At 42.1% G+C, this 24,868-nt stretch overlaps 1 protein-coding gene across 1 annotated transcript in view; it reads left to right on the forward strand.

Annotated features, from left to right (window-relative positions):
- The window catches only part of EBF2 (EBF transcription factor 2), a 263,186-nt gene extending 243,094 nt beyond the window's left edge, over positions 1-20,092 (forward strand). The window contains exons 15-17 of the mRNA XM_054997337.1: positions 1,504-1,689; positions 8,739-8,906; positions 19,509-20,092. Coding sequence (XP_054853312.1) covers positions 1,504-1,689; positions 8,739-8,906; positions 19,509-19,540 — 386 coding nt within the window. The 3' untranslated portion in view covers positions 19,541-20,092. The remainder of the gene's footprint in view (positions 1-1,503; positions 1,690-8,738; positions 8,907-19,508) is intronic.
- Positions 20,093-24,868: the final 4,776 nt, after the last annotated feature.

Genomic DNA, 24,868 nt, shown 5'->3' on the forward strand with positions numbered 1-24,868 from the left:
CCTCCAGCTCTTGTCCAGGATCATCAAAACCCACATAGCAGTTTACAACGTATGTTGTTATTATCCTCATCATAATCCTGTGAGGCTGGGTGGGGGGGGGGCTAAGAGAGCTCCAAGAAGCTGTGACTGACCCAAGGTTACCTAGGTGGCTTCATGTGGAGAAGTGGGGAATCAAACCTGGTTCTGCCACTCTTAACCACTACTCCAAACCAAAGTACATCCAAGCAGACATCAGTTCATCTCAAGACCACAATGTGGGGAAATGGAGAATTTAAACCTTCCTCTCTTTGGAATTTTACCAACCCACCAGACTTCTAGTCCTGTACTAGCCCTGGAGCTGGGAGCTGGGTACATACCTTCTCTTCCTTGAACTTATGTTGCTAATAACAACAAGGTATCTGTGAGCATGCTTGTGTTGGGTTCAATGAGCAAAACCTCAATAGAGGGAAGTTTAAACACCCCCAATCCAAATCAGGTTCCCTTCTGGCTTCCAATTCCCCTTTTTAAAAAGCAAGACAATCTGTCTTTTGATCTCCCAGGATCATGTCTAGTTATTATTCTCATTTTACAGATGGTTATCCAACAATGACCTGTCTTAAGAAGTACCCTGAGAGTTCATTATTGATCAGGGATTTGGCCCTAAGTTTGGTGTCACCATATCTCTCCACTGTCTTCCATATGTTGAAATACTTCAGAGAATTATGCAACAATAACTAAGATCCTCCTGCAGAGCTCAGGGTGTTACTATAGATCCATCCATGATATCATCACCATCCATTTATACTTAACATCTGCCTTTCCCTTTACTTAAAAAAAAACCAGGTATTTTTGGGGTTTATGCTGCCCCAGTATGTATATTTACCAAATGTATGGGTTTTGTTACCTTGCCTGGTTTTCCCCTAAAAATCCTGGGAGTTGTCGTCATTTGAGGCCCAAAAGGTCGGGGCATGGGGGAATCCTTTAACTCGTATAATTTTAATGTATGAGACTTTGGCATCTCTCACCTACAACCTCATAGAACTACAAATCCCAGAATTCCTGAAGGTAGAAAATGACCCATCATTTTGTAATGGATATATGCACCTAGTGAAAACATTTTAAGGGCATTACAATATGACTATTTGATGGGCAGCTAAATCTGTCCCTAGAACCTGCCCAGCTTTGAGGCCACTTCCAAGAAATGTTTTAGCCCTCTACCATTTGTAGGATGTTGATTTCTGGAAATATCAGGCTTAATGTTATGATTGTCCCTTTCCTTTTCCCCATCTCCTAACTCCTGAGACCCAGGGATAACTCACCCTTCCAAAAGCCACAAGCAACTACTTCTGTCTGGGACTCTATTTGCAGCTGTGTTTTTGTGCTCTGGCAGATAAACTGCCCCCCTCCAGCCTCTACTCTAATGTGAACTCCCATGGAATCCAAGTTACTGAAGATTGCCTAGCTGAGAGAGCTCATCCTGTTGTCCAAATCCCTGGGCACTCAATGGATGTTTATTTCTTACAGGTTACATCCGCAACACAAGCAGCATCTCTCCCCGAGGTTACTCTTCCAGCTCAACCCCTCAGCAGTCTAATTACAGCACCTCCAGTAACAGCATGAACGGTTACAGCAACGTCCCCATGTCTAACCTGGGTGTTCCCGGCTCGCCTGGATTCATTAATGGCTCTCCCACAGGATCACCCTATGGCTGTAAGTAGTTTCCTTCGCTTCTACAGAACCAGCCTTTGATTTGTCTGAAGCTGAAAGGCAATGTACTGGAAAATGCTGTCCCCTCTGGATTGGCACACCAAAAGATTTCAGGTCTGTAATCAGAAATTAAGTGAAAAGGTGCTGTCGACTAGAGATGTATGAATATATTTATTAAAAAAATCTTTTAATTTTCGTGCATACTCAGGGGATGGCTGTTTTCATCCTGCTGATGTTTCTGGGGTACATTTTCCATGTTTGTTTGTAGAGTGTTTTAATACCATTATGCCATTTACATACAATTGATGCAAAAAGAAACGCCTGTTAATTTTTTTTTTACATTATTGCTGCAAAGTATTTTACAGCATTTTTGTGTCTTTCTTGTTTGTTTCTTTTATGCCATTTTTGCACCACTTTTTTGCCATTTTCATACCATTTATATGCCATCAACACTAAAACAGGAGTAAATTTTAATTGCAATATTTTATCAAATATGATCGACACAATTGGGAAAATGGGCAACTCCATTTTCATGCCGTGTGGAGAAAGCCATGAAAGAAAACATGAACTTTTGAACTGATCCTGAGAAGTCATGAAATTTAGAAAAAACCTTGCAGATCAAGCCTACAAGAGCACACTGCTGCTTCCCCTTGGATCGGTCTGTCACAAGGACAGCATAGTAGTAAAGATACTGTGCTTGCTTGCTCATGACAATGATTTTCCCTGTTCCTTCCATTGCCACTGCAAATGCAGAGAACTCACAGTAGGAATGGATCATCCATTTATGGGATTTGTTGCCCACCCTCTCTGTGATTGAGCTCAGGGCGGGTCACAACATTATCATAATACAATAAGTTAAAACAATACACAATAAGAAGATAGAATAACAATTTCAGTACAAATTTAAAACCACATCTAAAATACAGCATGTGATGTTTATAACAGTGCAGCTCCCAATATCATGGGGGGGGGGGGGTAGGATAGGTAGGTAGCCAAGTGTCTTAACAAACAAGCAGACCAAAGGCCACAGTAGAGAGGCAGACCAGGTAGCCCACCCAAACCTCAATCACTGCTATAGGCCTAGCAGAACAGCTCTGTCTTACAGGCCTGGTGGAACTGTAACAAGTCCCGGAGGGCTCTGGTCTCAATGGAAAGAGAGTTCTACCAGGCTGATACCAGGGCCGAAAAGGCCCTTGCCCTGGTAGAGGTTGAGAAGATGTCCTTGGGGCCAGGGATCACTAGAAGATATTTATCGGCCGAGCAACGTGCCCTCTGGGGAACATACAGTGGGAGTGAGCTACTTCAGGCATATGGAAACGGCGTAGCAGAAATCCTATAGGAGAAGGAGATAAACAAGGCAGGCAATACATGAACATATAAATATCCAAGTACAAAAAAATGATGATCTTAACTTTCAAGGATATATGATTAGGGTGGGTTAATGGCTCAATGGCAGAGTACACACTTTGCATGCAAAGGGTATCAGGTTCATTCCCTCGTTCCTCCAGTTAAATGATTTCCAGTATTAGGTGTTGGGGAAAGAACTTTCTTCAGCCGAGACAATGAAGAGTTGTTGCCAGTCAGAGCAGGCAGAGTAGACAGCATTAAACAGATCAATGTACTGACTTGGTGCAGTTCAGCTTCACATTAATGTATGCAGAAGTTGATGTGCCTTGGAAGACACAAGGACAAGGACACATATCTGGGCATCAGTAACCAGGTACAGAATGTAAAGTTAGACTTGACTTACGGAGGAAGATTTTCACAACTATGGAGACTGTGTTTAGGAATGCTGCAAATTTCGCCACAAAAGTGTCCAACTGTTGAAGTTACCGTATTCATAGGGGTTAATCAGATATTAGACAATCACCCAGTCTGTTCAGTTTGGGCTGAACAGCCACGAGTGCCTGCTGAACAGGTTTGTATCAGGTTTTCATAAAACTACATGTGCAAAGACATTCCCATTTCAAATCAATTGACAGCTGTTAGCATCGCTAGACTATTTGACGAATGCCAAAGGGTAGGATGTTATTAAAATGCAGAATTTATTTATAACTGATTTATATGATTTGTGACTGATCTAATTGTCTATTTAAACAATTACTTGATGAACAGAGCAGTTATTCACAAAGATAAGGGTGGGTGGTCGAACTCAGTTGGGCTTTATGAAGAAAAGGTAATTGCCCTGCACTGAATGATTAGGAAGGTGTACTGTGAAACAACCTGACCTGAAATAACCAGACACAAATGGGTTGATGAACAGTCAACTTGATCATCAAAAAAATCAGATCTCTGTTCACAAGAGAACAGGATGTGAACCAAACGAATATCCCTATTTCTATCACCAGGCTAAGCTGTATTAGTAAATGGAGCCTACCCACCCACCCACCCCGTTTGCCCCATGTGGAATGGAGTGCTTGGGGCTCAGCTTTTTAGAGAGAGGTGGAATAGATATGTTCTTCTAAGCCCCCCCCCATCCTGAAAACAGCCTCTTTCAGGATGTTTTAACCCTGTAGGGGAAAAAACATGGGAATCCATGCAATTTACCCAGCCAGGGGGAAAAAGCAACTTGGTATTTGTGAGGGGACAGCATAAGGGGCAAGGCTTTAAAAGCTTCTCTTCCCCCCTCCAGTTTCCCCCTAGGGAATGTCACCACCAGATGCTGCAAAAGAAAAAAAAGTCATTCTTTAAAATGATTGCACAATTATGCATAATGTATAGTTCTGTTCTCAGACACAAAATCCCAAGACTCCCCATTGCTCTGCAAAGTATTTTCAGCTATTAGCTCATGGCTACAGCAGCATTTGCTAAAGTAACTGCTTGATCCCATAGACCTGCTCTATCCAAAGAGGTAAGAGTAATCTGGAAGTCTTCCAGCAAATGGGAGGAGCGTTAAAATTTAGCCCCAGGATGCAGTAAGATTGGGAAGGTGATCAACAAGCCCAGGATCTGCTGCAGAAATTTTTGCAGAATGACTTCAGAACAGTGCTGCCTTATAAACCACAAGTCTGCAAACCTTGGTTGCAACAGAAAAGATAAAGGCTTTAAAAAAAAGAATTTTCTGATGTCTGCTATAAATTTTAAAGATACTCCAAAATACTCCCCTTTCCACCTCCCTTTCTTTCTTTTGGAAATAATATCTCTGAAAAGGCATTCAGTCCTTATCTCAGTTCATCCTCCCAAGTTTCAGCTGGGATTTCCAAAGTAGTCCCAAACCATCAAGCACCCGTCTCCAGTTGGATGTCAAATTCCTTTTTTCATTCCATTGAAGAGGCTCCGGTTTTGCCTCCACTGAGAGTAGGATGAGCCGTGTCTTAACTAAGATGAACCTTCGTTTTGCAGCTTTCTTTGGAACAGAGATGAGAAAGCATCAAGGGGAAGACATCTGATTTTAAAGCCCATGTGGATTAAATATTAGGAGGACCAATAGCGCAATCGCAGAGCACATGCTTTGTATGCAAAGGGTCCCTGTTGAACCCCCACTTAAAGGATCTCAGATAGTAGCTGTTGGGAAAGGACTTTCTCATCCTGAGTCCTTGGAGAGGCTTCTGCCAGGGAGACTAGACGTTGCTGGGGAAGATGGATCAATGTTTTGTGATGACTACATCTCCCGATGTTTTCATTAACATTAAAAAGCAGCTGCAGGGAGGGGGTGTGTGATTCAAGTGATGCAGGCCTGGAACAGGAGGCTAAAATCTCCACCCCTTGGTGTGGCACTGGGTAAGGTAGGTTTACCCTTCCACTCTGCATCTCTTCTCTGATAGCAATGCATTTTTTTTTTGTGATTTCATTTTCATGCTTGGTCAAGAAGACTGTTTTTATCCTGCCTATTTTCTTGGTCAAATTGCTCAGGTTTTTTTATATGCAATCAAACACAAATATATTAATAACAAACCCAGTCGTTTATGTACCTTGTCCACAATCCAACATAGCGATAAATTGAGTGGTGTTCAGCATGGCTACTTCTGTGCACAAATCTGATGATAGCCTAGATCCTAACACTCCACTAAGCAAAGTTTGAATTCTTCCTTCACCCTAAAAAAGTCTTCCTCTTAGGGAGGCTATCTCTCACTGGCTTTAACCTGACATACCCCTTTTTTATTGTGAATCTAGAGTGGATAACAAACTTTCGCATCAACAGTGGCAAGGATTTTTGCCCAAAGATTCATTTTAACACCAATATATTTTTTTCAAATTTCTTTAAAATTGATAGAGAAAAAAAAACCCACTGTAGTTTCATCCAGAATAGAGACATCATTTTTTTAAAAAGTTTGAATCAAATCAAACTTTTCACAAAGTTCAGTAACATCCGTGACAGAAAACCCATCCCCCAGAGCTGTAATTAGCCATAACGGGGAGGGTTCAAGTACAATATGGGTTCTTGTCGTTTTCTTTTTCTTCTTCTTTGCCTATGACAGCTGATGGCGGTTGGATGTGGGAAGGTGTTTTTCAGGGAAACAGTGTGGTGGGGAAGGATATAATCCCCCTCCCAGTGCCACAGTTCTAACCCTAATCAGAAGCCCTTTATAGCTGCTTTTTAAGGTTCTGGGAAACATCAGGAGAATGAAACAAAGATCTCCCACATAACATGTTATTTGCTCTTCAGCCACTACACAACACTAGCTCAAATACGAAGCCGTCTTATACCGAGGCAGACCACTGGCTTCTCTTGTTCAGTATAGTTCGCTCTGATTGGCAGCAGCTCTTTGAGGTCTCAAGTAAAGGTTTTTCCCCCAGCCTTGAATGTCTGAGGAGCAGTTTGCTACAAGCCACTCAGGTCTGTGTCCATACTAGTGTGCTTAAGACAGTCGTTATTAACCACTGACAAAGCTGGGTTGTTTTCATGAAATCTCTCCAGCCCACATTTTGCAATGAAAGTTGACAGGCTTTTTTTGTTTGTTTGTTTTAATAACTTGCCTGTTTGAAAGAATCACCCTCCAAGAAAGAAATCTGAAACTTCTATTGCTTTTCACTGAGAGCTTAAAAATGGCCAAACAGATGTTTGGTGGATTCTTTTTTTTAAAAAAAAACTTACAAACTCCACTTCCTGGCTGAGTTATATGTGCCAAGTTTCAGCTCCAGGGAAAAACAGAGAAATTTTTACAGTTGAGTTATAAACCCCTGACAATAAGGGTTTACAATGAGATGCTGACAGACCCCTTTTAAAAAACCAGGGAAATGTTCCCATCTTTGCAAAGAATATGTGCAGAGTAAAATGCAGCTGTGAGCATGTGGGCATGGCCTTGTGAAATTACAATGAGTGTTATCCCCAGGAAGAGTACAAAACAGATTTCCAGGACTCCTTAGTTTTTGGACCATTTCTTAAAGCTTCCAAGAACTGCTTCAAAAAATTGCCACCTGAAACCCCAATGTCCAAATAGGCTCATTGGCCTCATGCAGCCCTTTTCCTGTATTTATGTGCCCTTCCACACCCCTCCCCAGCCAATGAGTACAGAGGGATATTCAATTGCTTCACTGCATTTTATGGTGTGGTGGTAGAGAGTGCCCTCAAATCATAGCTGACTCATGGCAACCCCTGGTGGGGTTTTCATGGCAAGAGACTAATAGAAGTGGTTTGCCATTGCCTGCCTCTGCAACCCTGGTCTTTGCTGGAGGTCTCCCATCCAATTACTAACCAAGGCTGACCCTGCTTAGCTTCTGAGATCTGTTGAAATCAGGCTCACCTGGGCTATCCAATTCAGGGTGTATTTTACAGTGCACATTAATAAAAGGGTGCAACATGAAGCCTGGTTGAAAGAGATTTTTTTGTATCTGACAGCATTCCAATGATAAGTACACATCCTTTTATTCCAAGATAGTTGTTCTAGAACAAATGCCACTACCTGGTTAATTGTTCATATTTGTATCCCACCTTCTAAGGAGCTTAAGGCAGTTCATATAGATGTAGATTTTCTAGAAACATTGAAGCCATATTTTTTCTGGGTGTTTATTTCCTGGGGGGGGGGGGAACAGAAGGTAAGAAAAATTAAAATATACAATGCTTAGCTGTTAATTTAAACTTATTTTACTGTGCACCATTCATATTTTATTAGTATATAAAATTGTACTGATTGGCATATTAACAAAAGTTAAAAGTGTAAATGTCTTCATTTGTTCAAACTAAACAGGGCCTGCCCTGATAAAATTTGTACATTGTAGTACTCCATACTCATGTTCAATAATATGACTTGTTTATCCTAATCCATACCCATAAAATAAACCACCTTACTCCATAAAGCCTTTGAGGCTGATGGTTCTTAAAAATAAACAAGCATAACAAACTGGACTGGGGTGCCAAAAAAAAATCCAGTTTGCACTAGCAATGAGTTTGGATGTCTTATTCCTGCTATTTTGACCAGATGAAATTCCCCATTTTAAAGTTATTATTATTATTTTTATGCCATTTTCTCTTATTTACACAAAATTTCCCCCATAAAATGTACACATTTTTCAACATTATTTAAGCCTCAGTAAGTCCATATTATTCCAATAGATGCAGGTTATATCATACATTGTATATAGATTTCTACTAAGGGGGGCTGCATTTTTTACCAATTTTTCCCCTTCTACCACAGACCCCCTAATTTGCCCCTCCATGCTGTTCCTTAGGGTCTCCTGTTCCCCATGAGCAGTCTTTTGGGGTGCACTGGTACAGGGAGGTAAGAAAATCTGGTTCCACTTATGAAAATCACTGATGGATCCTATGCCATACAAATTGCCTGGAGGAACCATACAAGAAGAGTATACAACACAAACAAAACTGACAACAACAGAGAACCAAAACTACTGACAAAAATGTAATAAACATAAAAAGAAACAAGTTGAGGAATGTTAATTCAACCCAAGTTCATGCTGCTACACTGAAAGCAAACAGCTGTTGCTCAAAGCAAAGAGTGGTTGCCCAGTATTGCCCAATGGGCACACCTTAAAGAAATGAGTTGTGATGTGGGCTAGAAACAGGGGGTGGCAAAAGGAAAGGGAAGAACTTTCCACATTTTCTGGCCCCTTCCCTCTTGAAAATTCTGTTTGTGCTCCTTCTTTCTTTGCCTCAGTGATGTCTTCAAGTCCAACAGTGGGCTCATCGAGCACTTCCTCCATCCTTCCCTTCTCTTCCTCCGTCTTCCCTGCTGTCAAACAGAAGAGTGCCTTTGCTCCTGTCATTCGACCCCAAGGGTCTCCTTCCCCAGCTTGTACCACTGGCAATGGAAATGGGTTTAGAGGTAAGAAAAAAAAATCTGTCTTCTGCCCTACCTTGAAACCCTCAGTGTACTTTGTATTGTAGCCAGACTCCAAAGCTTCTAACAAGAGATTGTGTTGTTTGGAAGTTTGTGAGATCTTAACAAGGCTTGTGGCTCTTCTGTTGAATCAAAGCCAGCCCAAGCCTCTCATGAATGACAGCTGCATCGAGAAATGTTACAAGAGCTTTAAAACTGGAGGGGTGGGCTAGTTATTTCCAAATGGAAAGAAGTTAAAACTAAAGTTTTCCCAAAGGAAGTCTTCAGAGTCAGAGGATCCATCTGTACTTTTCGAGTTGTGATTATTCCTTTCTGTTTCCCATCCATATCCAATCCTGATAGTCTGAAAAAAGATAGTTGTAGCAATTCCAGTTATACTAACAATTGTTTGTCAAAAATCAAGATTTTTTTCCCCAAAGATTTTTTGTAAATTTATCTTTTCGGAGGGCTCACACTCATCTTTACAAATGCCCTTGAAAATCAGGGCATATCTCACACAATCAAAGTGCTTGTGCTTTACATTTCCCTGTGCTATGTTTACTAAAGGCCAAGCCATACATTACATCGTCGACAAGTTCCCTATGAGGACCTGTATCTAGCACTAGCTTTGAGTTTCTCAGCAATCAGGACTGCTCTTTTCAACAAGAGCAGTGGTAGAAGTGGACCCACACCATGCTCAGCTGACATGAGACAGGTGTATTTGTGCATTTTTCAGCAATGGGGTTCTTCTTCCTCTGTGCCATGAGCGCTTTCTCTTCCTTGCTGGACTCATCTAGATCTACACTCTGTCTGTTCAGCTAGCTGTAGAACACCGTATTTTACTGACAGCCCTACTGAGAACAAAAGAAGTATTCACAGAAGGACCCGCTGCAGGGGTCTGTACTACAGATTTCAGCTGAGGTAACAGTTCATTCCCTTGACCCGGGGAACTTGACCCAGGGCAGTGAGAGCCAATCTGGTGTAGTGGTTAAAGTGCTGGACTAGGATCTGGAAGACCCATGTTTGATTCCCCGCTCTGCTGTGGAAGCTCAAGGTCAAACTAGACATGCAGGTTTTTTAAGAGTTTGCAGGTTTGGGAAATGGCTATGTGGAGTAGAAAAAAATGGGGAAAAAATCTCCCTCCCATGCTATTTTGACACTAGGAATGGCTTGAGGGAGAAGGGAGGAGCCCCCCGCCCCCCATGGAGGCATTCTGAGGCCATTTGGGCTCTATGGTTGTTGTGGGTTTTCCGGGCTGTATTGCCGTGGTCTTGGCATTGTAGTTCCTGACGTTTCGCCAGCAGCTGTGGCTGGCATCTTCAGAGGTGTAGCACCAAAAGAGTGCTACAGCCCGGAAAACCCACAACAACCATCGTTCTCTGGCCGTGAAAGCCTTCGACAATACATTTGGGCTCTCCTTTATTGTTCTGAGAATCTTGCAAAACTCATTTTATTCATGTTATATTAAGGATGTTAATTCACCCGCAGAGGAGCTAAGCTCTTAAGGAGTTCTGTTTTTACATAGCAGTAGAGATCTTGCAAAGCTTCTCTTGCTTATTCTAAGTGGTCCTCCTAATATTGTTTAGGAAACCTCATGGAAGAAATAAGTGCTCTATGAATCTAAATGAGAACTGGTAGCCTTAGGCAAATGGGATTTGACCCAGCAGTAACTACTTGGGTCATTCCATACCGGAGAAGTCTAATACTCAAGAACATGGAACTGATGATCTGAATACATTCCAGCTCTCCATGAAACAAAATACCCTTTAAAGAGAAACTAAAGGGATCCAGTTTCTTTCTGATCTTGCCAGGAGGTTCTCTACAAATGGAAATGATGCAGGGATTTAATCCAAGCTATGCAATTCTGTAATAATACTGAAGAAAACAGAACAATAGGTTAGCCACTGGTCCAGAGCATATTAGAAGTATCGTTAGGACCTCTGTCATCTACAAACACACACACACACTTTTAAAAGGTAACTTTTACCAATGCCCAATGCTATACGTTACAAAAAAAATTCAAGTTCCCTTAGAGTGCAATCCTAACCAAAGTTACACCATTCTAAGTCCACTGAAATCAGTTAGCTTAGACTGGAGTAACTCTGCTTAGGATTGCACTGTTAGTCTTTCTGATTTAATTTGACTCAGTTTGGACCACTGCAATCCCCAGAGCAATGGTTCTTTGCCTTTGAATGGTATGAGTAACACAGGGCTGCTGCTGAAAATGACAACACTATTTTTTTTATATTTATATTTATTTATATTTCAATTTATATACCGCCCATCCCCATGGGCTCTGGGCGGTGAACAGCTAAAATCGATAAAAAACAAGAACTAAAATCAATATACAAACAATAAAACAAATTAACAAAGTGCAGTGGTGGGGAGAACCCTCCCCCACCCCAAAGGTGGGAGGCCGACATGGCACCGCCCCCTTCAATCACCGAATGCCTGGCGGAACAGCTCTGTCTTACAGGCCCGGCGGAACGATAATATGTCCCGCTGGGACCGGGTTTCCATTGACAGAGCGTTCCACCAGGCTGGGGTCAAGATTGAAAAGGCCCTGGCCCTGGTTGAAGCGAGGCAGGCTTCCTTAGGGCCGGAACTATGTCAAGTTCCCATGTCTCACTCTATAACAGTAATGTATTTTTCCTGGAGTCCTGGTGTTATCTCATCATCACAGATGTAAGGTGGAATATAAATGAAGAGTGCTCATGAGGAATACCAATGCAATCTAAGGCATAACAGGAACCAGTGTAGTGTAATTATGTGTTGGGTTCAAACCTGGATTCAAATCTGTACTCACTCCTGAGGTCTACTGCGTGATCTTGGGCCCAGTTGCTGTGTCACAAACTCTCAGTATAACTATCCCACAAAATTTTGGTGAGAGTGAAATAGGGAGTGAGAACTATGTCAGCCACCCTGAGCTCCTGGGGGAAAGGGTGGTATAAAAATGTATCAGTAGCCAGAGTTGCCTGGTCTCCCTGGCAACCAGCAGAGGTGGTGGCTGATACTTACTAGTTTTCTTCTCCTTTGTGTGTGCGTGCACTCTCGGCATGTACACGATGATGTCACTTTTGGAAGTGATGTCATCGTACTAGCTGCAGGAGTGCTCCTGCATTTTGCATGTGGCCGATTCATTAAAAATCAGCCTCTTTGGGGCTGAAATCAGCCCTGCATGTAGCACAGGAGCGTGGGCAGTGCAATGACATCACTTCCAGAAGGGACATTGTTGCGATTAGCTGGACGAGTTCATGTCATGCGTTTAACTGGATTTCCTGCAGATGGCGGCCAATTACTATCTGTTATCTGGCAACAAATTCTATTGCACTATTCTGCATCTAGGTACTTTGCTTGTCCTCCATTTTTCAGGGTTCCTAAGCCTTGGTCCTGTGGCCATGATGGTCACTTCTGCCCTCCTTGGAAAGTTCTACCCTCTTCAGAGCCAAACAACTGCAGCTAACTTTCTTTTCCCATTGTTGGGCCACTCTTGGTGACTGTGTCAAGGAGCACATCCTCTGTAGGATCCACAAATCATTTTATATTGTGCTCAGGGCTCATTTCGAGGGGGAACACACAGGAACGCAGTTCCAGCAGTTCCCCAAAGAGGTCACATGACAGGTGGCCCTACCCACCTGACTCTCAGCCATTTTGGGCCCGTTTCGTCCTGGATTGGGGCCAAAACAGCCCGGATCAGGCCTCTGACGAGTGTTGGAGCACTCTCCTGCTCAGCAGTGGCCCAATCCTGACCATTTTGGGCCCTTGTTCGGACATTTCCAGCCCCTTTTTGCCATTTTGGGCCCAATTTTGGCCCTGAATGACCAGGTTTGGGTCCAAAACAGCCAGAATAGGTGATGTTAGGGGGTGTGGCATGTGCAAATCAGTTGTGCTAATGACACATTTCCGGTGATGTCAAGGGGCATGGCATATGCTAATGAGATATGCTAATGAGTTATGCTACTGAGTTCCTCCAGCTCTTTTTCTACAAAATGACCCCTGATTGTGCTAATACAATAATCTACCTCCTGTTGGGGGCAGACAGTGAGGAGAAACAACCCTGAAAAAGGGCCCCACCTCTAGCCTGCCTTTGTCTCACTGCTCCCCAAAGGAGGGGGGAAGAGCTTGCCTGACCAGCTCCGAGCTGCAGGGGCCTACCAAGCAGATTAGCCACGTAAGATTAGGCTGGACTGTCCCATCATCACCACAGCAAGTTGAGGCTGAGTAAGCTCACCCCTCACCATGGGGAGGGCAGGCTGAGTGGGCATGTCCCATCCTTCACCTCAAAAAGTGTGGGTGGGAACGTCCCAATTGTCACCACAATGGGCCCAAGAGGGTACATACCAATGTTCCCTCTAAGCTTTGCAGTGTTGTGAGCTAAAAATCTACTTTGTGAGCTGAAACAACTTTCATTAAAATTTTGAGTGCACCTCCTTTTTAAAAAAAATCACAATCAAATTATTTTGATTACATCAAAACAATTTAACAATAAAAGCCATTAGATGAAAGGGCCACAAAAATCAGAGTATACTTCTGTATAAAAATGGATATGCCCATGCTAATTACAAAGGGGTAGTTGTATTAGTCTGTTGCTGCAAAATAAAGCAGACACGCAATGGCACCTTAAAGACTAGCACATTTATTTCAAGATGAGCTTTTGTGAGTCAGTGCTTACTTCTTCAGCCTTCTGCGTCAAGGCCAAGTTAAATGATGCCTTCACCATGGTGGCAGCTGAGGTGCTACCTCCTCTCCTCTGCTCTCTGGGGCTGAGGGGATCCTAGCGATTTCAGGCTTCATGGGTCAGGCCAGACCCAATCACTCAGCTCTGCTCTGTTCCCCAGCTAGAGAGCCAGCGGTGGCTGGAGGCGCTCTCTGGCACCACCCTGGGGGCCAAACCAGCCACAGCCGGGAAGGGAGGAGAGAAGTGGGATGAGGCTCGATCCCTGCTCCATCCCTATAGGGCCCACCTGCAGATGCTGGCTGAGTGGGAGGGCAGGGCCGCCTGAGGGTTAGTATCTGTGAGCTACAGCTGAGAAGCTGTGAGCGGAGGAGTCAGAATCTGTGAGCAATTGCTCATGTGCTCACATTAGCTGGAACACTGGTACATACCTCACTGCCACATGCTCTCCTTCCCTGTGCTGCTAGCCTGTGCCTGCCCTCTCTTTGGGCTGGGGTCTTCCTGGTGCAGGGCAGTGGGTTTATGTGCCCCCAGTGGAGAGGTGCCCTTCCACACCATTGACCCACCTGGACTTGTCCCAATGGCCTTAATGGCCAATCTGCCCTTGCCTCCTATATTTCCTGTATGGACAAGAAAAAATATATCACGTGAATGTTTATGATGCTGCAATATCCAATGTATTGAGGGGGTCCGGACCCACTTTCACACCCTGGGGCTGGAACTATCAGCTGGGTTGAATAACAACAACAACATTCGGTTTATATACTGTCCTTCAGAATGACAACACCCACTTAGAGTGCTTTACAAGGTGTGTTGTTATTATCCTCATAACAATCACTCTGTGAGATGGGTGGAGCTGAGACAGCTCAGAGAGCTGTGCCTGACCCAAGGTCACCCAGCTGGCTTCAAGCAGAGGAGTGGGGAATCAGACTTGGTTCTCCTGATTAGAGTCTAGCCACTCTTAACCGCTATACCTAACTTGCTCTCGGGACCTTTTAAATTGCATATTGTGTGCAGGAGTCCTTCCTACAAATAAGTGCTCCATGTTTCATTTGTCCCCTCATCCTCCATTCCTGATGAAGAGCATGCAGTTTGAAAACCTGCCGTCTTTTAAGAGACAGGTTGTTCCTAGCCACCCTGTGGTTCTCATTAAGGTTACCCATGAGAGGGAACCCGCATGATTCTTGGCTTCCCAAATGTTGTTGCAAAAGACACACAGATACCCTCAGATAACCTGCGTTGTGCCATGTGTTCCCCATCGCTCTCCCTTTGTGCCATCTGCTGTACATTCCTGTTATGTAGCCAGACAAAGTAGGCAGCAGGCCTGACAACACCCGCTCCTTGTCTGCTCCCCCAAATTGATCACAGGTGTCCCGGTCAGGAAAAAAGCCCGGCACTTATTTTGTGTCGGCCGTCAAAGCTGCTTAAAAACAGTGTGGCAGAGATGTAATGTGACATGACGCAACATGAAGTGATGAGTACCCTGGTGTCTAATCATCTCATCACAGATGTAAGCCAACAAATTGGAAACTGCTGGAGCTGTGCAGAGGAACGGTTGCCCATGTTTCTCTGGGACTACATCAGCACATCTGAATGGGAATAGGCGAGCTTAGAAGACATTATACGTAGCCAAATGAGATGGCAGAATCCTGAGGTGGTAGAGTGGACTGTACGACTCCTAACTGCAGGTCCAAATGCTGAATGTTCACTCATTTAAAGAAATGCTTGCATGTAGAAAAATAACACAGTAAAGATAATTTTATGTATGTATGCCCACCTTTCTCCTAAGCATATCAGGACCCAGCAGGTAACAATGGTATAAAAGAAATTTGATAAGACAACAATATAAAACTTTAAAACCAATCTAAGAACACCTTATGCACCCACCAGCAGGGTATTCCTCTTCTGCTCAGGCTGTTTTGGGCTAGTATTTGTTAGATATTCATACCAAACTCTTTTCTTCTATGGCCTCAAGCAAATTACAACTCTTTTCTCCCCTCCTCTATCCTTTCTTTACCACAACAACCCTGTGAGGCAGGTTAGGCTGAGACAGACAAGAGTGACTTGTGACTGTCCCAGGATCTCTCAGTGAGCTGCAATGGTAGAATGAGGATTTGAACCTGGGTCTGCTAAATTCTAACCCAGCTGCTACACTATTCTGTTAGGGATGAGTTCGCATGTGAACCTTTAACTTTAACTTTAATTGAATTTTTATACCGCCCATCTCCTGAAGGACTCAGGGTGGTGTACAGCAAAAATAAAACATACAAATATAAAACAATAAGAATATAAAATATAAACATATTAAATAGTTTAACTCAGCTTAGACACACGCTTAGACACACAAGATTCTGTAAATGTCTAAATGACATTAGGCAAGAAAAAGTAGCATTATAAGGTGATTTCATCAAATGACTATTGGCACCTAATACATTTTGACAGATGCAAATAAGTTCCTCAATGCGTACTACAGGCTTACAAACAGCTTGGACGCAGTACGCCTGCATTCAAAGCATTCTTCACTTGGAGCCAACTTACCCTGTTTGTCTTATTATGCAACTATCACTTGATCACTATATATAATTATAAAAGGATAGCACCACAGTCCCATTTTCAGCAGACATCCCACCCCCTGTTTTTAATGTCCTGGGTTTTTTTGAAGGAAACCCACCTCCTCATGGCATGGACAGCGAGCTGAGCAAAGCTGACTTTTCCACGGTCTGCAGATGGCTGCTACTACTTTTGTTTGCAGCAACCAATTAACCTCCCTCCTTTCTGGCCAGCTCTGGGCATCACAGCATTTCAAGCAGCTCTTTTCTCTTTCTCCTCCTCTTCCACAATTTAACAAAAATCCAAGCCACAATCAACAAGGGGGGGGCATTGCTCAACCTCAAGGTTTTTAAAGGGGACTGCCAAAGTTGGTGTCCCTTTTTGTTTTGTTCCTTCCATTCCAGCTTTGAGCACAACCCTCTGACTCAGAGCCAAGCTACAAGTGACGCCTTACACAGGTTGGACACTTGTTAGCTTCCCTCAAGTTTTGATGGGAAATGCAGGTGTCCTGGTTTTACAGCTTGGCTCTTCATTATAGCTGGAAGACCAGGATGCCTACATTTCCCATCAAAACTTGAAGGAAGCTGACAAGTGTCCAACCTGTGTCAGGCGTCACTTGTAGCTTGGCTCTCACTTTCCTCCTCTCTTGTCCTGCTGCCTCTCCTCTCTCTTTGCTTCTTCAGAGTATCTAGGACGGAGCCCCTTGGCTTGCCTTCCTGCTAAGAAGCAAGGGACTTTTGCCAGAAAATAACATCACGATCTTGTTGGGAGAGGGAGGATGTATAGGGTCTCCCTGAACCATGTATAAAAATGTGCCAGTGGAGGGTAATACTTCGTGCATCTAATAAAATGATTTCTGGCCTGCAAAGAGTTTTGCCACCACAAAATTGGTTAGCTTAAGGTGTCAAAAAGACTGTAGCAGAGCAACATTGGTGCCACTCCGCAAGTTATGAAATGCTTAACTTGACTACCTATGAAATTAACGGAAACCAAAAGGGAAAAAAGGTTCACATGTGAACCTTTAACTTGCTCCCTCCCCGTGATTTTCCAAACATTGCCAGGGAGAGAGCATATGCACATGTGCAGAAGCTTCCTAGCCTGCATATGACCCAGCAATTGCACAGGGGTAAGGCCAGCGCACTTGTGCCCATTCTCCCATCCTGTGTGTTCAGTTAACATGCCAAGGGGTCGTGCATAGAGGGCTTATGACATGTGCCTAATGAACAGAGGTGATGGCTAAAGATGGTAGTTAAAGGAGCCTCCATGTTCAGAGGGATAGTACCAGTAAATGCCAGTTGCTGGTTGGGAGGCAGCAACAGAAGGAAGCTTTGTCTTCTGTACCCAGCTTTAGGCTTTTCGAAGGCACCTGTAAAACAGGATACTTGAGCAGATGGATCTTCTTGATCCAGTCCCACTGAACTCTTCTTATATTCTTACTTTTTTTAATAACATTTTTTTCCCCAAACAAAAATTAGTTTCAGTCTCACTGGGTTGTGTTCTGTGTGTGTGTGTATTTGAAACTGTGGGTTACAGTAACTTCAAATAAAAGCAAGGCCTTTACAAAGAGGAAACAAACATTCAAGACGTGATGGTGTTGGTAATGAGAGGAATTTGAGCGCCTCTTTACCTTGAGCCGCACATGTCCAAGCCATTGTGTAGCTTGTTACCGACCCGAGGCTGCTTTTTCAACAAGTTACTGAAGTAACCCTCAGAGGCCGTCTCACAAGAAGCTAATGGAGGAGAGGAAGGATTTCATGCCACGTTTCCCTCCTTAAATCAGAAGTCTGGTTCTTTTTTTCAAAAGATCTGATCCCTCATCTCTCCGTTTAGTGTTGCTGAGGATTCAAGTTCTGAAATTGTTTGTCCCCAAGACATGACAACAAATGTCCCAAACTTGTTGAATGCTGATGATTCTAGCTATAGTTTACAAGTGTCCGAAAACAGGGGTGCTTTGGTGAATGTTGACAGTTACCTCATATGGGTCTGCATTCACTGGAGTACGTTGAAAAATTGGGGGAAACAGGCTTCTCAACAAAGGGTGCTGTCCTCGGCTGCCACCCTTTGCTGTTGCTGCCCTCACCCTCCCACCACATCTCACAGGAGTAAGTAAGTAGCAGTCCCTGGCATCTTTAAGCACAGCACAGTTGAAAAGACAGCGTGTAGCTGCTGATTGTGGTACTTACCCCAAAGTGAGGCTCTAAATAGCTGAATGTAGATGATGCACCTTAAAATACTGAAACTGTTTGGGTGAATGAGCCCAACAGAATTCTTACCCATTTCAGCTTTAGATGTTTTGTACCTTAAAATGAAATGGCTTTCACATCTTGCTCTGGAATAAAAATGGGTGTGTGTTTTTTTTAAGAAAAAGTTTGAGCCCCTTAGAATCTACCACCTAAAGCCTCTCATTGCTTCATGAGAAGGCCGACCCTGTTCTTACTTTTTTTCTTGTTCCTTGTGATGTAGGAAGGAATACAAATTTTCTTCTTCTTGCAAGATTTGTTGGTATTATTAACAACACGTGCCTAAGGTGTGTGTGTCATCCTAGCATCTGGGTGATTTTTTGACACGTTTAATCAAGTGTTTCATCTGATAATGGCTGTCTTTGGAGGTTAATACAGTGTGGCACATCTTTAATTCTTTCTTCCATTCCTCTCCAATAAAATAAAATAAAAAAGAGAGAAGAGACTCCCTGGTGGATAATCACTGTGGTTCCTATATTCCCCACTCATCATGAAATGTCCTGCATTGAACCTACCTTTATTGAAAAGTTACATCGATTCAATATATAGTAATACAGGCAAAAATAATTACAGCTTTGTGAGCAGTGTAAGACCTTAATCCGAACCTCACAAACATTCAATAAGAAGTAGTACAGGCTGGGAAATAGGCTTTTGACGGCTCAGCCCCAAAGGGGAGGAGAGGGGAGCAGCATGAAGCAGCTTGCAAGAACAAAAGGTAGGCTCTCAAATGCCATTAAGCCAACTTGCAGGAGGAGACAAAGCAAGTAGAATATCAAGTATTTTATAAACCAATTAATATTCCTGGGTTTTCACACTGCAAACAGTGGGGTAATAATAGAAGGCTCGTGCCATGGTATGTTGGCCACGAAAGTAGCATTGTAAGAATCTGACATGCTGGACTGGTCCAAAGAGCATGATGCAGGAGGCACAAATAGTTGCAACCAGTTGATTCAGTTAAAAAGCAAGAAAAGGAAAAGAGCTGAGGACATGGGTTTGTATAAAACCCTGTGAGCTTATAGAATCCCAGGAGATTCCCAAATAGTTTATTCCCTCCTCACAATTCGTTATCCCCCCTTCTCACAGCTTGTTGCTTCCAATTTTGTAAGGCACTGCTGTTTTAACCTTGTCCATTTTCATTTTCAGCCATGACTGGTCTTGTTGTTCCTCCAATGTAAAAGAAGAGGAGGAATCGCTGGATTTTCTCTTGTTTTTTTTTTCTTTTTTACAGCACAAAACTACTTATTGTGATGGACCACTAAAAAAAGGGAAAAAAGCACTACACACTCTTTTGATAGGGGAACCCATGTGCAACAAGAAAGGGAACAATTTTTACACGTATGATGAGCTAGCAGGTGGCTTTCATCTCTCCTAGATTTCATATACACTTCCATCAACCCCTAGAACATTAAATGACAGATTTGGCCAAGGTCCAGGTGTACACGGTTGACGGGATGGAATCAGAAGTACAAGTTGTTGTTTTTTTAATGGACACTAAACCTTCTGAATGTTTGTAAAATATTAAAAAAGGGGAAAGCAAATTGGCCAACTGATTCAAGCGTGATATTTTGGATACTCTTTGTTTTACTTTGTATGGGGGGGATTTGAAGTTTCTATTTTCTACGGAGCCTTTCAGATACCGATTTAGTTTATGCAGGAAAAAAAAATAACACAAAACAGGGTACCAGCATGGAAGACTTTCTTATAAAACTGATATGAATGGTGGAACATTTGACGTATGTGTGTATTTGCTTATAGTTTAATCTCTTTTTAAAAAATGTAAAATGTAAAATGTTTTACAATTATTTAAATAAATAAACTTGTAAGTTATTGTATGTAGAGGTAGAAATTGAAGACTTGGGTGGGGGGGCTTTCCCCCCATCTCCTGATGTACAATGAACGGGGGGGGGGGGCTTGATGCAAAAACGCAGCAGCATCCCTCAAAGTGTCCCTTTAACCCTGCAGTCTGTTTTCAGTTCTCTCCTGCTCTTTATTCAACCCTGTCCAAGAATGTCTTGAATTCTTCACAAAGGACTCATCACAAGTTTTTTATACACATAATGGTATATATATGCATATATATATATATAAATATATAAATATAGGGCAGTAGTTAATGTATAAATATTATACACTTTTTCATCTTTTAATTCGATTAAGGTTTCAGGTACTGACGTAAGCTGTACTAGTTTCATACATCTGATCGATAAATATGTGGCATGTGTGGGCTTTTTGTCAGGTTTCTGTGTAGAACTCTCATGACTTTTCAGGTTGCAGTTTGAGCAAGAGGAAATGGAAAGGGGATCTCCAGTTGGTTGCTTTCCATGTACTAAAGGAGAGATTCAATTATGTATACATTACAATGTAGCTTGGCACTCATACGTGAACATTAAAAATCCTAGAGAAATTTTATGAATACAATACATAGAAGTATTTCCACACATTTTACATACAGTAGTAAGTGCTGACTTTTAGCTTGCAGATATAGTCTGTCTGCATTTGCCAGGAGGCTGGCAACCACACATACCGGGAATGTGCTTCTCTTACATGCAGTCACCATGTTATGTAAACAGAGGCACTGCACATATTTTTAACATGTGCAAACCAGAAGCCTGGAAAATCCAGCTATCGTTTTATGTATACTAAAGTTGTATGCACACGCAAAATAAAGATGGTACCTCTATTCAGCCAGCATGGTGACCACTTGTACTAAGAGGAGCCCATTCCCAATACATGCAACTTGCTGCGTTCGCAGTATACATAGACTGATTATGTGAATAGGGGTTTCACCTTTTCAAACATTCACAAAACGTGCCCAAGATTATCAATATTGATACCTGGATGTCAACTGCTATCAAATTTTGGCTATTCACTGTAATATATACATGGTAAGAAATCTGTACATTCTTAATACAAGGCAGGGGCAACAATATAACATCTGGAATTTAAATCAGAATATAAATTGGACTCCCTTGCACACCATCATGGGTTTGGTATGAAGCCTCCTCCACCTCTCATGATAAGTCTTCTCCATTAATCTTAATGAAGAGACAGAACCAGTGCATACAAAAGATGGTGTACATGTCATGGGTCTCTTCACTGAAAATAATGGGAAAGCATGCATGCATAAGAGATCCGGGTATGTGTGTGCACCTAAATGTACACGGATCTGCAGTTCAGACTGAATAGATTTTCACAAGGAATGTAGTGAATTGGCTGATCCATGGCATGCGCTCTTCCATCAAGATGTTAATCTCTGGCAAAGAGCTGTTCTAATGGATGGGTAATTTCCCTACTATAAACTACTTTCTGCTGATATCATTGTAACCATTTCTAATGGATCCCCTTATGTCAATAATATACCTATAAAAACTATTGATCACTTATTGGCTCTTTACAATATACTATTTATATATGTACCTGTATTTTAAGGTGGAACCCAAACTTCTGTGTGCCCAGTGAGGGTAACTGTGTTTTTTTTCCCAGGGGAATAAAACTTTAGTGTTTTCCCATGATAATTGTTTGTGGAAGTGTTCATGACATAAAAAAAATAACCTGTAATGTGAATGAATCCCTGTTTTCTTAATTCCACAGGGTGAGTTCATACATGATCTTTTCTTACACACAGCTCTTTCTTGGTTTTGTCAAAGAAGTGAAATGGCTGTCATGGATCAGCTGTCACAGAACAATTCCCTCTTTATGCAGTTGAAGAACATACCAACAACCTAAACAAGAACAGAACCACAGTGCCTGAGACTAAGCAAAACAATGAGCTAGTTGTGGTTGATTCGCATGCTCACATTCCTGTTGATAACAGTATAGGGCCAAGGCAAATGTAACTTGTGAGGTTGTTTTGGCTTCCTTTTCTACCCACTAACAGGTGCCAATCTATTCTCATGACCAAAGTAGTATGTGCACCAAGAGTTCATAAGTCTCATTCACCACAGCATCCACAATCCTCACACTCCCAAATGTATCTTTGGCCCCCATTCATGTATATCTGTAGTGGTGTGAGAGGTATTCTTGTGACCCCTTACTCCTTGGGAATATATGTAAATGCAAGATCTCCATAAATATATATCTTTCCCAATGATCAGCTTCATTGGTAAGGTACTTATGAAATTCTCCCAGTCCATGTTTTCCCCTGGATTTGGGGGGTTGCCAAGCATCACCAATGTATATGTGGGCTGTCATTCTTTCATGAATTATGGGCTTTGCTCAGAGCACTGAAGTTGTGCAGGTTGCTGCAGCTTTCTTGCTGTTTGCCAAAGTGCTCTAGCACATGCACACTGAATCATAGCACACACAAAACTCAACGTGATCATAAAGCTTGGTTTTTGATTTGTGATTATGGCCATTTCCATACACTGTTAGAGACGGCCCACTCACTGAACTCTGGTGGGGTTTTTTTTCACTCACTCCATACGTCTCCAGTGTCAAAGTGGAAGCAGGCAGTTTGGCTTCTGTTTTTTCAGCATCTTTTCTGAGAATGGGATTTCCCACTGTTTCTTGTGCCGGCTAAAAGATGCCGAAAAAAGAAAGCCAAACTGCCTACTTCCACTTTGAAATCGGAGACATATGGAGTGAGTGAAAAAAACACCAGAGTTCAGTGAGTGGGCCATCTCTTTAACAGTGTGGGGAAATGGCCTTAGTCAATGTGTGCATTGGTAACCTGTAAGGAAGTAGGGGGGGAGGAGAGATGAACTGAAAATGGCTGAAGCTGCACATGCATTCCAAAATCTGAGACATTTCCCATGTTAAACTAGGAGGCAGAATGGTGGGACACAGTAAAATTGTGAAACAAGAACAGAACAAGTGAAATCTGCTTATCTTAGTCCACTGGTGCTTGTGATAAACCTCAGGAATACAGAAGGTGGCCCACAATAGACACCTGAACCAACCTAAATTGTGATGTGACGTTTTTCTCGCAGTTTCCAAGCAGTGTTTTGTTTTGTTTTTTGTAGGTGTCATTTTCAATACACAATGCCCCAGAGAAACTAATCCTCTATGTAGATGTATATCCCAACTCCTCTTCACTGGATTGATGTAAAATCATTGCAAAGGATTGTAAATCAGTGAAAAACTACAAATCAGAATTCTAACGGCCATGTCTACAGATTTTGAAGCCATGAAAAATAACCTTGTTTCCCCTTCTATGTGTGTGACCTCTCTATAAACCTATTTTATTACTTTAACTCTATAAAATGTATCATGTATAAGTTAATTAGGATATAATATTGAAATAATTGGCATATTTTGTCATTTTAAAGTATACCTTCCTTACTTTTCTACAAGCAAAATATCAAATCCACCCAATACTGTTGCCCGTATACCATCTTAATACATTTCACTCATTCCAAAAAAGAAGAATATATTTGATAGTTTCTTTTTCAGCGTCCCCCAAATTTGCCAGTTTTTTCTGTTGGAAACATCAAAAAAACAGCCTCAAACTTTTCTTACTATACATTTTGAAAGGTACAAAGGACAAATAGCATTTAAAGCCATTATAATCAAACACAAAGAACTTAAAACATTTTGAAAGAGTAAAACATTGTCTTAAAAGCATTTCACTCATTCCGAAAGCAATAAAAATCTAGGAGTTTTTTCAATGTTCCCCCCGATTCTCCAATGTTTCTGTTGGAAAACGTGAATGCTCTAAATTTTTAAAGGGTAACAATCCTATCTTAAAAAGCATTTCCACTTTTTCTGAAGACAAATAAAATATTTCATAGGGTGTTTTTTCCCCCAGTGGTACCCAACATTTCCCAGTTTTACCACCAGAAAAACTGAAGGGAGAAGGAGTTCTCAAAAAAATGTATATATATTTCCCCCTAATATTTCTGTTGCGTTCCAGGCCTTCACATCTGTAGCCATGTCATACATTACCAGATTCTTACATGACAGTTCCAAGGGGTGATGGTCTAATGCATTTAGGCGCCCCTGTGCATACATAGTCTGGAGCAGCAATTGACTGTGGATGTGTGCGGGCATAACAGTAATTTACACACATTACACATTATAATCAACATAGTAATCACTTTAATTACCAGCATGGAGCTGGGTAACTTGTGAAATGTCCTTCAAAAAAGGAGAGGCAAGATGATGTCTTGAGCTGACCCTATTCTGTCACTTCCTTCCTATCTTACTACTTGCAAGATATTGGGATGTGTGAGCCATAAAAAAACTTCTGCATACAGCTTTTAAGATCAAGAAATTGCTTACAACAGTAGCAGACTGGCTTTTATGATTCAGCAATGTCTTACAGACTGAAGCACAGGTGAGTGTCCCCAAATTAGCAGTATCATCTTGACATTGCTATGCCATTGACTTCTGAGAGGAAATGAGGTAGCACTAGCAAACATATCTGGAGCAATTCCAACTTTTCTGTCTCTACTGATCTGAACAAGGCTGCTTTTTGAGTAGGCACTGATTCTGTAACTCACATTCATTGTTGTCTTCATGAGTCTGCCTCACTGAAAACTGAGGAATCACTCAACAGTGTACTG

The sequence above is a fragment of the Eublepharis macularius genome, chromosome 14 (genome assembly GCF_028583425.1).
Source record: "Eublepharis macularius isolate TG4126 chromosome 14, MPM_Emac_v1.0, whole genome shotgun sequence".
NCBI classification, from domain to species: Eukaryota; Metazoa; Chordata; class Lepidosauria; order Squamata; family Eublepharidae; genus Eublepharis; species Eublepharis macularius.